The sequence below is a fragment of the Athene cunicularia genome (genome assembly GCF_003259725.1).
Source record: "Athene cunicularia isolate RWA chromosome 7 unlocalized genomic scaffold, athCun1 chr7_part1, whole genome shotgun sequence".
Taxonomy (NCBI): Eukaryota; Metazoa; Chordata; class Aves; order Strigiformes; family Strigidae; genus Athene; species Athene cunicularia.
This window is the reverse complement of record NW_020799107.1, coordinates 5,091,063-5,103,906: the sequence shown is the minus strand read 5'-3', so window position 1 is coordinate 5,103,906 and position 12,844 is coordinate 5,091,063. Positions and strand designations below refer to the sequence as shown.

The following is a 12,844-nucleotide window of genomic DNA, read 5'->3' as shown; positions in this document are numbered from 1 at the left end:
TAATTGTTATCTGCAAGAAGGGATGGAATGCCTGCAATTAGTGTAGCAGGAGTAGCCACATAAAGAGGATGATTTTTTACATCATTACATATATTTTATTTTCTAGCCCTCTGAAATCTAGGCTAAAACATTTGAAGTAACTTGAACTCAGAAAATTACTTATGGCTGTAAATTATTTAGTATCCTCATCTGTAGTCCAACTGTTCTGAATCATTATTGTAAAATTTTTTGCCTTGAAACATTTTAACTATTTAAAATGTCCTTAAAAGAATGATCACAGCTTTAATCTAGATTGTTTAATTAAACAAGACTTACTGAGAGTGCTGTGTGAATAATAGTTAAAAGTTGTTCTAGAACTTAAGGGAACATTTATCTAACAAAACTTATGTATCTGTGCTCAGACTATCTTGGCTGAGACACATACAGTGGCTGTGATTCATCCAATAGACTAGAAAAAGAATACATTTTTTTCAAGGAAAAAAAATTTGCATTTCTTCAAGGCAAAAAACTGTAATGCTATATAGCTTTTATTTGAAGTAATTTTTATCAAATTACAGAAGTAATTTTAAGTTTTGTCTGTTGGGGGAACTGAAGTTTAGCTACCACTTTTAGGTAAAGTTGTCAATGCTACTGTCATAAGTGGTTGAGGTAGCAGCAGTATCATCTATGGCTCAAATATAAAACAACTATATTCACATTAACAAAGAAGGTGACATGGGGTTTTTTACATGTTAACTTTATTTTCATAATCAGCTGAGAAACAATGGTCCAAGTGCATTCAGCAAGGTGATGATGACTGTGCAGTGGCCTTACAAATACAAAAACTACACCCTGTTGTATATTGTTCAGTATGAAATTGATGGTCCCATGAATTGCACTTCGGATATGGAAATCAATCCATTGAAAATTAAGGTAAGAAGGACTTTGCTTATGTTCGCATGGAATGAAGTATGTTTGTTTGTTTTGGAAACACACTCAGAATACCCAAATCCCTGGAAATATCTAACACTGAGTTAAGTTTTCATCTGTTTCTGAGGAACAAGACTGCACTGTTTGATAGCATTTGTCAATGTATATAGCAGGTGGAAAAAAAAAAGTAGATTGCCAACTCAAAGATAAATTTGTCTTGTTTCTTTTAGTTATGGTGGTTTTGTTGGTTTTTTTCTTTTTCTTCAAGACTGTACTGTATGAGTTTTAAGTCCAAAGCAATGGAATTGACTGAACAAAAACTTTCCAGATGCTTTCTGGACTGTTTATGTAAATTTTATGGGGTTTGTGTCTTGAAAGAAAATGGTGTTATTTTTTCTGTTACTACCTTATTTATCTAGGCCCTCATCCAAATGCCACAGAGGTCAGCAGGGGTGTTTTAGTAGGGCTTGTATGTATGCTATCACTGCCAGCAAAACGTGTAGTTTGCAGAGCACAGAGCAGAAGAAACTCCTTCTTTCTACGTTGCACTAGACAAAGAAACACAGACAAAACCCAGCAAGTTTGAGAGCAGAGAGCTGAATTCTAAGACAGTTTAGAACAAGAAGTAAAAATCGTATATTAGTTCTAGGAGAACTGAAGCAAACATATGTATAAAAAGACTAAGGGAAGATATTCAGTGTATAGAAAAACAAAGAATACTTGTGTATTTTTGATAATCACAAAGCAACTTTAGTGAATATATAAATACAAATTTCCTCTAGAAAAGGCAGGAGTAACATTTTAATTACAGCTGTAGGTAAAGCCAGGTTCTGAAGAACAGCTAAGACAGAGGGAGAGAAACCTGATCAGTTATATCTTTTCTTGACTTTGACTTTCAAGTCTACAAATAATCTAAATGTAAGAATTACTTATTATTTGGGCTTTCTTGGTGTATCCTAGATTTCGGCTTCTAAAGATGATGATAAGAATGAAACACTTATCAGGGAAGATAATCGTGATCATCGTATCAGTCAAAGGGATGTAACTGCTGTCGAAGGAGATGTGCATACTTTGGTAAGCTCTCAGCATTAATGTGTTGATTGTATTTTCATTTTTTTAAAAATGAAGATGGAGATGAACGCTTCATGAGATGAAGAATCATTTCAGAAAATCCATGTTCTGTATTTAAATGATTAACAGACAAGAAAGTCTTATGCTCTGGAGCTGTTTTGTGTTTTTTTTCTTTTCCAATGTGCATCACTTTTCCTTGGGGTAGTCAGCCAGGGAGCCATAAGCCTATAGTTTTGTGCTGTTTGAAGTCCTTAAAAACACAGGTCAAGTTGGGCACTTCATGCAATGTCAGTCTCTTCTATATTGTGTTATTCTCTGAAATTGAAAATCAGTACTTCATAGGAAGAAGACTGGTAAAATAAGGTAACTGAAAGGAAGCAGGTGAGTGCTGCAGTCATCATCTTTGCTACAAATTACAGTTGATTCCACAACATGTGTTTCCTAGTTGATCAGTGGATATTCTGCAGTCAGACACATGGAGGACCATCAAAGATGAGAAATAATCTGTAATAAAAAGTAAATATATTTCTGTATCAGTGTTTTTGTTAACTGCGCTTGCAGACATGAACCTATTGCTGCTTTGGGCAAGGCAGGACACATGGGGAGCTGAGAGAAATTCTTGGGAGTTTAGGGGGGACCAGCAGGGCTATGGCAGTACAACCCTGATTCCAGAAACATTTAGGCTTTGGAGAGGACAAAAAAAGGGTTGAGCAAAGAAAGTGAAAATAGGAATTAATTTCTTATGGTGAGAAAAGGTTGTTGGTTTTGGGGTTTTTTTTTTAGATATAAACTGCAAAAGCTTTTCAGCATATAAAAATGCAGTTCTAAAGTTTTGGTTTTTTGAGGGTTTGGTTTTTGCCAGACTTTCCCAATGACTTAGCAGGATTTCACCCCAGAGACTAATATCCAATATTCATAATAATTGAACTGAGTTGTACTTACACGGTCAGATGTCCCTACACTTTACAATGCTTTTATCTGTAGTAGAGCTAAAATCACAATTATAAAATGAAGCCTTGTTTTGCTCTGCTTTGTTTTTGAAATACTAATCGTTTGGTATCAATATTATGTGATGGATTTTAATGGAAATGTGGTTGAGGAAGGCCAGTTGAACTGCTGTAGTCCTAAGTATGGCTTATAGATAAAGTCAGTTAAATTTAAAGACTTCCACTGAATGCAACAAAGCATGTTTTGTTGGCGCCAAGTGCAGTTAATTGCTGTGAGCTTTCCTATCAAAAAACATGTGGAGGATGGTAATTGAATTGACCAGAAACTGCCCCCCTACCCTCCAACATTTTTTCCTACTTACGTAGCTGAAGTACATACCTTAAAGCTACTGACAGCTGTTTCACCTTTGGGATCCAAGTGGCTTATGTAATATTTTTCTGAATGCAAGGTTATGGGATACCATAAGTAATTATTCAATATTGTGGGTTATTTAATATATTTGAATAGTTTATGGTGCTTTGCCAGGGAAGGAGGACAATAAAGTACGTATATGAGTAAAGTAATACCATTAATAACTTCTCAAATATTTTTGTATTTGTAATATCATTCCTGTTTTTATATGCAGGGCTGTGGAACTGCTGATTGTTTAAAGATAGTCTGTCAAGTTGGCCATCTAGAAAGGGGAAAGAGTGCAATATTGTATTTAAAGTCACGCCTTTGGACCCAAACTTTCATGAATGTGAGTGACTGAATATTCTGTCCCTGCTTCTGAAACATAAAAAGTGATTTTTGTATCCACATGCCGTACTAAATCTGTTTTTTCTTACACAGAAAGAAAATCAGAATCACTCCTATTCTCTCAAATCATCCGCTTCTTTCAATGTTATAGAGTTCCCCTATAAGAACCTTTCCTTTGAAGATATCCACAATTCTACAGTAGTAAGTCATTTACGTCCATCTTGAGTTACCATACATTGAAATATTTTGAAATTAATATAAAAACAATGATTGTCAAGTAGCTTTTTTATGTGGCTTGATATAATTGTAATTGTATCAAATACCTGATTCATATATTAATTTCAGTTAGACACATAGAGCTGAGGGTAAAACAAAAATTTTTGTCCTAAAACTAGAGTTAACAATATTTGTAGCTTTAAAGACTTAACTGAAAATGAAAAAAATAATGAATAATCCTAATGTTTTTAGGATTAATGCCATTGTTGAGAAATGTATTACTTGAAAATTCTCTCCTACTATAGTAGCATTTAGAGCTTGAATAATGGAGCTTTATTATATTATATGAAGTACGATGTGAATGTGGAACAGAAAGACCATCTGTGCCCTAGAGGGTTTCAGAGAGAAAGGAGACAGGGTGCAAACAGAAAGGAAGGTATAGGCCATTTATTTGGGCTGCCAAATTAAAAGGTTTTGGTAGGCTCTATAGCATAAAAGATCTTAAAGTGGTTGAAAAGGATTGTGATTGATTTCTTTTTGAATATGGTTTCTAATGACTGTTATTTTCTCTCCTAAGCCTTGTAGAGTTGATTTTTGTTTCAAGAAGTACTGCCTTTTTAGAAAAAAAGGAAAAGCCCTGAATTATTTTTCTCTTAATTCCCAAATATTTCCAGATTCCTACAGTTTCAGTGAAAATCATCAAGCATTACAGAATACATGTAGCCATGGTATCACTGATTGAAAAGCAAACAAACAAAAAAACTCAAACCCCTGTTTTAATTTTTACATTTCTATTAAATTTGGATCAGTGAAGCTTTTATGTCACTATTATTCTACAGCTGTTTACTCACATTGGAGAGAAAAGATATTTTATGGTGGATTATTTTAAACACTACAGAATAAAGATATACAAGACCTAAATTGCATGAATGAACTTGGCATGTCACTCCTGTGCAAAGTCTGATTTATTTTGTTTTTCTGTTAGGTTACTACAAATATTACATGGGGCATTCAACCACAGCCTATGCCTGTGCCAGTGTGGGTTATAATTTTGGCTGTCCTAGCAGGATTATTGCTCTTGGCTGTTCTAGTGTTTGTTATGTACAGGGTAAGTACTGCATTTGGGTTTTCTGCATTGTTTTCTTTTCCTTACTGGTCATGTATTACTTCAAATAGTACCAGCAGCTTCCAGAAATACCTTTGTCCTCTAATCATCTGAATCAGTTAAGTTTTTGGATAACTGTAAAAACTTTTCACTTTGTCCAGAAGAAGTTAAGTAAAAGAAGATGTCTGTGATTGTGATGAATTAGTTTAATTTTTCAGATGATATTTATTTGGCATTGGCAGTCCAAAATAAGAAAAAAGAGTAGGAGGGAAAAAAATCAAATAATTAATCAGTTAAGATCTGATCAAGAAGGAAAGAGAAAGTATGCATGTACATTTTGAAAATCACACTGCAATTTCTTTATTCTTCTCTGAATCGCAGATGGGCTTTTTCAAACGTGTAAGACCACCTCAGGAAGAACAAGAAAGAGAACAGCTGCAACCGCATGAGAATGGGGAAGGCACATCAGAAGCTTAAGCAGAGTTTTATCTGTGACACGTTCTGAAATCTTTAAATGCCGACATCTTGGTTACAAATATTGCTTTCCTCCTTAAGGAAAGAAACACTCATGACTGCAAAGCTGCTGGTCTCAGAAGAGATCAGCACGTACAAAATAAATTCTCCTTTTTGTATTAATTATGTTCATACATGTGACTAACGCATCTGCACTGATTTGTGTGTGAAAAAATCAAGTAATATGTAGTGCTATGATTTTGCTTATTGGGATATAGGAGACTCATCTTTTTTGATTCACGGACCAACTTTATATGAATTGCTATGCAGATTCTGCATTTGCTCCTGAAGCAAACAGCTTCCATAGATACTTGTTGGATTACATGTTTAGTTTTGATTAATTTTTGTTGGAGTACGCTACATTTCATTTCCTAGCTCTTGAAAGCTAGTTGCACAAAAAAATGAACACAGCTTGTTTGACAAAACTGAAGAATATTCTTTGACTCATTAACTCTGCTGATGATTTTCCTCCTGCTCAAAAAATATGAAAGAGATTTTTCAGTGGAATCATTCACAGCTGATACTTAATCTGCATGCCTGTTCCTCTTCCTGTTGAGTCATCTGTCTTGTGGTTTCTCTCTAGACTTTACAAATATTGTTCTCCAGGTCCTGGGTCTCTTACTGTAGGGATTGAGCCTACAGAAACAAGTGAGCGGTAGAAAGCTGGGGATGATGTACTTTCAATGGGACCTAGTAAAAAGATTCAGGGTGAGATTCAAAGACCGCTGTGTATTTCCACGGAGCAGGGTCCAGGTGTTCCACAGAAGTCTTGGCAGTATGGATCCATTCAGGTACTGCCAGGGACAAGATGTTGGACTGTCGCTGCAAAAGACATGTCTGATGAGAAAACCCATAGCCTTTATGTTTCCAGGTCAAACCTCTGCTGGGTTTGAGCCTAAGTCTGTATATTACGTGGGTTGAATTTCAGTTTCTGGTAAAACAATGGAAGGAATACTTTGTGACACATTACCTGATGCACTGCAAGGAAGCTGTTGTTAATTCTCACATTCTGTGGTTAACCGTGTCCAAGTGCAGGATGCAGTAATATAGAGAGTGTTTATACTAGACTATCTGCCAGCCAAATGGATCTAGATCACATCAGTACTTTAGCCACACTCATGCCTGCCTTGCCACCGGCCCTGAGAGAACAGCAAGCTTGCCAAATGAAGCAGAGTATAGCTGGCAATGCAAAAGGGTTTGAAAAGAGAAGGTTGGTTTGGCTTGTTCCATTTCAGTCAGTCATTGTTTCATTCATTGCACATTTCATTGCACAAAAGACATTTCATTGCACAAGACATTTCATTATGTTCAATACATTTCATTACCAGAAAAGACACTAAATATTTTGGTTTACGGTTGTTTTTTAAACATACGAAAAGTTCAGTTGTTTAAAGCCACAGGTTTATGTCATTGTTGGCTTATTTTCCTCAACACTGGTGTGGTAAAGTGAAGCTTCTTATGTGTAGGAGAGAATGCAAGAACATTGTCTATATGCACTTCAGTAGACATGTAATTGCAAATTAGGAGGTTGGTTGGCTTGCAACCACATGTAGCTGTGTTGCACAAATCTTGAGTGGACATACTTAAACTATTATAAAGGTGCCTTATGATTTGTTTATTCCCTATTCCAGAAAGGGAATATATTACCTTATAAACTCCCTGTATGCAGACACATACAGAAAGGAAGACTCCTACTGTAATTATACCAATGACATTTCTATGTAGACAAGCTCTTGATGAAACTCTGGTTTGATTTGGTTTTGTATCTTGTGGGTCCTGTTCAAAGCTGCACCTCCCGCATAAATACTACAATGTCCAGTAAACCCAGAATTACCTGAAATGAACAGTTTGATTCAACTGTCATTTCTGCATCCTTTCTGAGATTTAAAAATACCAGATTTTTAAAAGTTTTAAAATTTAAGGAGTTTTAAAATTTAAAATGGCTTTCATTAAGTCCACTCTTATTCACAGAACCATGATGGCTTTTGAGTCATTAAGAGAGACAGCATAAAGTCTGCGGGGGCCAGTACATGTATCGTACACAGGTTTGCATATTTATCCATTTACATGTTCTTGTTTTAGACAATTTGTTTAGATGTAATTAGTTTATATGAGAGGGTATAATTCTGCTTTCACTGGACTTTCAAGGTCTTCAGTGTGGCCAATGTTTTTTTGTCTTCTAATATTGTTATTAGTAATACAGTCAAGAATCAGGAGTCAGGCATTGATCCTGGCCTCAAACTGTGACTTTGATAAAACGCAGTTTCAGTTACTTACATGGGCTTCTAGTTCACACATTTTGTCAGCTGATTATTGATACGCGTGCAGACTGTTTTTACCCAGTCTTAATCTTAGTAGGTTAAGAAGTTTAAGACTCCATCAGACAGATTATAGCTCTAATTCTTAACACGTGTGCGTTCATTACATGTGCACACCATGTTGACTTTAAATTTATTAGGCTACTTGCATGTCTAGATGTTATAAGGAGATTAAAAAAAAAAAAGTCAGGATCAGGATCTTTTCAGCTCACATGGAAGGTACCGTAGCATTGTTAATGTCACTACTAACTGCATCTTAAATTTACTGTGGCAACTGGAAACTCTAATTTTGCTGATTTTCAGGATAGAAAGGTACATTTTCTTGGTACAACTACTGTAGCTATGGAAAGTTTTTTCCATTTATTGAAGTTACATAAAGTCAAGCTTATTTAAATGATTTCTGTTTTTCTTGTACGCTACTGGAGAATAAAAGCAAACAGTTGCTTCTCCCGTGTCCATTAATTTCCAGTTTGGTTAAAAAAACCCAAACAGTAGCATATGTAAACGGACTATACAGGTTACTTAGCATAGATAGACCACCCCAAATTCAGTTTAAAGTAACATTTGTGTTTCAGGAAAATTCTGAGCAGGATGCTTTCCTGAATGGGGGTGCAGGAAACATTTGTTATCACATTCTAGATTTAGCAGTAAGATTACAGACTATCTATGTACTTGTGTCAGTATAAATTTCATACTGACTTACAGGCATTGATGTATTATTGTAGAATGATGTTAAAAGCTTTAAAGAAACTTAAAAAAATGTATTTTTGAATTAAATTAATGCCCTTGAGTCAAAGTTGATGTGTGTAAGTTGCATACTGCAAACATGAAAAAAGTACAATAACAGAGAATTAGTACTCTTTTGAGAGTTATGTTTCAGAAATATACTTTTTATGAATATAAAATCAACAGCTACGTAAATATTTAGACAAATTATTTTAAGAGCTACATCTTTTATAATGAAATAAGAAATTCTGTATATACTCCAGTTTGCAGTTATTGCAGCATCTCATCATCAGTATTAAAATGTGATTTATATTACAAAATGCACACTATCAATATTTAGAAAATGTGAAGCCAGGAACCTAATTTATAGGCTTACATTTCTTTCAAGAAACTACCAAATTGTGCTGATAGCTTTTGATTAAGCATGATTGCAAAGTCAAATATGGGATACATTTATCAATGTAAGTTGGAATCTTAGAGGAAATGTTCACAGGTATCAGTATCAGGTTTATAATCTTATTTGTCTCATCTTTCTGTTTTAAATTTTGATTTACACATTGATCTTTGATTCGTATGACTCATGTGGAAACTTTTAAGAAAGTTTATTATATATACTCTTTCTTTATAACACATTTATTCCAAGCAAAGAGTTTAATATTTAGTTGTTTCTAAACTTGTGTCCATGCTTAGTCTTCAAGGTAAACTCACACAGATATTTTGAAAATATTTCAGCTATAATCAGCATGTTTATGTGATTTGAAGGATATATGTTGCACCTGGATTTTTGCAACATTTGGGTCTGCCCTGGCATAGGCGCTGTAGTATTTTTTCCCACACCCTGACAAATAGTCACAGAGCAGCAATTACCCTGGTGAAAATCAGGGGTTTCAAAGTAGTCAGGTAGTCAGTTTTTGTCTTCTGTCCAGGCTAAGACTTGTTCCACAGTCTCGTGAAGTCACAGAAGACCTGACATTCATTACAACTGGTTTTGAATGCGACCCTTTGTGTTCAATGCTGTTGGCTGTTAATGAGGGGGGAAAAAAGCATTTTATGAAAGGAAAATGGTAATCCAAAAAGTAAAAACGTGGTGGCAGATGAGGCTTGCAGAAAAGAGATGATTTTGTTTGTTTGTCTCTTTCTGAGATGGGAAGAACCCATTAGTTCTCTGTTGGCAGTGGCCTCCTATCACAAACAAGTCCCACAGTTTGGATCATGTTTATATGCTGAGCTCTAATCACTCTTGTTGACTTTAGTGGGATCTGAACTCCTTGGTACTGAATCTCAAAGCTTCTAATTCCCAAGTGCAATATAACATGATCTGATCTAGTTCACTGCCAAGTCATCTGTTCCCCTGAGAAGTGATGTAGCATTTGTTGACTTGCGGTGGTCAATATTTTAAAGGATATTAACAACACCAGTGTGTTAAATTGAGGTCATAAATGAATGGTATTGAAGGTTTTTTGATCACCCACATTGGGTGAAACGTGATGTATATTCTAAAGTGTATCCATTACTAACTCTTGAGTTACAGAGAATTAATACAATATTCTTTAAGCCCAGTGTGGAAAATTTGACTAGAGATTATACAATGATGGGTTTGAGTCTGTAGTGCTACTACTGTTTCATGTGATTATGGTATTTAGTATTTCGGTCTATTTTTTTCCAGTGTGTAGAATTTTTATATTACACAGGAAATCTAACCTTTTATATAATGACCTTCTCCAAATATGCTGCATTAAGGTTGAAAAACTTGACCCTTGGCTTTTGCAAAGTAACTGAAGATTTAATGTAGCGTCTGAATCTTCAAAAAACTTTTACAGGTTTAGGTGGCCCTTTCTAGTCCATGAAGGAAACCTGTATTTGCTATGATACAAATATGTTGAAAATGTAACATTTTATTTCTTTGTCATAGAACTTTTTTCGCCTTTTTTGTTTTTGCTCGTGCATTAAATCAGTAGAGCATTGTTTGCACAAGCAGAAAATTAACATACTAATGAGTGGGCTGCATTTTGAGTTTCTTAGTCATATAGTAAATACTTGTAACAAATGGGAATAGTTTCAGTAACAACGAACTTCTGTCAAAGGTCTTCGGTACATTTAAGGAGAGCAATATACATTTGAAGTCACCTTATTTTTATTAAATTATAAAACTTGCAAAAAAAAGTGCATATTGTGGCACAGTAATTTTGTACTGGTACCAAATATATAGCTATTCAGCTATGGTTTTCTTTCAACTCATTCTTTTCAACCTAATTCAAATTTAATTGATTTTGTTAGGTTGTATTTTTATATCTATATATAGAATTTCAAAGTGTTATGATTGGATAAACTGAAAAATGTAAGTATTGAGTTCATTCTGATATTTACAATTTTGGAATAAAACATCTCTTAATTAACAGGAATTCTGGTTTTCTTTTTATCCTAGACGTACTTTTAAAAATGCATTTAATTCACCTGAAAGTATTTCATAGTATATGTCTGTAATCCACAGTTATATACTAAATATTAAAAGGTCACGTTTACACAACTTTTACATTCTCCGATAAAACATCCCACTAAAACATGCAGCTGCCACATTTGTTCAACTTAACTAATTTATATCTTTCTAAAAGCCCAAGAGTACAAACATTTGGAAATGAACATGTGATCCACACTTTGTCATTACCACATACAAATTCATTACGAAAGGAAGCAAACTGCTCAAAGCGTTAGCTGGCTTTCTGTAGATGCCTTTCTTCCACCGTGAGACCACACGACCTTGCAGGAATTCCAAAATGAATTCAACTCTACAGAGGCTGTGCTGCAGCAGCCTCTTTCTCTTTGCAGTGCCCTGACAAGAGGTTGAAATAGGAAGCTGAGAGGATGTTAGGTAGGCACTGAACAAAGGTTTTTCTAAACAAGAGGGAGAATCTCTCCTCCTTGTGAGCTGCTGGAGGAGAGTTCCACATCAAGTAAATGATTGTTTGATTTGTCTGAGCTTTGTGCTCTTTTGCTTACTTAAAGGTCCCGTCAAATGAAATAATGTTTTCAGGGCACAGGGTTTTTTTGGTGCTGATGAAGAAAAGAGAAACTATTCTAAAGAAAAGCATTGAATAATACCTGCTGAGGAGGGTGTACGTTTCCTAATGCAGCATTACTCTGCTGGCAGTGATTGTTCATAATGCACGAGCGGGTGAAGTCAGTCTGTTCTTTGGCAGTCTCAAAAGGGGCCAACAACCTCAGCAACTGTGATAAAAGTAACGTCTACTTTCTATGCCAATCCCAAATCTCCCTGAAGTCATTGTTAATGGTGTGACTTTGTATACAGTACACTGTAATAATGAGATTAACTCGGAAGGAGAAATATTTTTGTTAGATTTTATAAGAGATCTGTTGAAAAATATATACTGTAACCTGGGAGTTCCTCATTTCAGTATATCAAAATACTCCTTTGTAACTGTTCCCCTTTTTCCCCCGCATTAGAGAAATTTTCTGGGGTCTGGAAACTATAGAATTTGACCTAATATGTCACAAATAAAGACTTTTACTTGGCTAATCTTTATTAAGAGGCAAATATTGGGATATTATACTTTTCAAGGAAATGTATATTCACTGCTCAAACAAACGTTGAAAATGTAGTATCATCCATTTCTAGAAGTCCTTATTGTAAACGTTTGCCTCACTGGGCACACTCATCAACTTTACTATGAAATTCAGTATGAAGTGGTCCCGGTATGTGTTCAGCTCGCAACCACGGAGATGGCTGCAAATGCTGTGGGTGAGTTTGGTTTGTTATCGAGCGATTTAAGTAGTTTTTCCACGATGCTGCTGGGTCTATGCATGCCTCCCTCTTTTTACCTGCGTTAATGTGCATGGTTCATTCTAAAGAACGCGTGATGTCTGATATCGGGACTGTGAATAAACGTGCAAATAAGGCAAAGACATGCCTGTGCGTAGAATCGGAGCTTGAGGAGATCCTCCTGAGCGTAAGTAAGGATGACTGCCACAAGGCCTGCTTGCGATTTTCGAGTTGACACAAGGCAACGCGAAGTGCCCGCCCCGCTGCCAAATGCACTTTTAACACCCTCCCCAACAAATCTTCCAACCGCTGCCAGTCCCCGGAGGGCCCAAAGAAAGCCAGCAGGGTTTCATTCCCTCGGTAACTCGGTTGAAGGCCGAGTAGGCCCCGCGCCCTTCTCCTCCCCTCAGCCAGCCGGCCGGCGGAGGGCGACACACCTCAGCCGCTCCCGGCCAGGCTCCGCCGTGGAGCCGCCGGCCCGCACCTCCCCAGAGGACCTCGGGGCCGCTCACGGCGGGCCGG

General features: G+C 36.1%; 1 protein-coding gene across 1 annotated transcript in view; it reads left to right on the top strand.

Annotated features, from left to right (window-relative positions):
• The window catches only part of ITGAV (integrin subunit alpha V), a 47,631-nt gene extending 38,044 nt beyond the window's left edge, over positions 1-9,587 (top strand). The window contains exons 26-31 of the mRNA XM_026852401.1: positions 754-912; positions 1,870-1,983; positions 3,554-3,667; positions 3,760-3,867; positions 4,868-4,990; positions 5,369-9,587. Of these exons, the coding sequence (XP_026708202.1) occupies positions 754-912; positions 1,870-1,983; positions 3,554-3,667; positions 3,760-3,867; positions 4,868-4,990; positions 5,369-5,464 (714 nt within the window). The 3' untranslated portion in view covers positions 5,465-9,587. The remainder of the gene's footprint in view (positions 1-753; positions 913-1,869; positions 1,984-3,553; positions 3,668-3,759; positions 3,868-4,867; positions 4,991-5,368) is intronic.
• Positions 9,588-12,844: the final 3,257 nt, after the last annotated feature.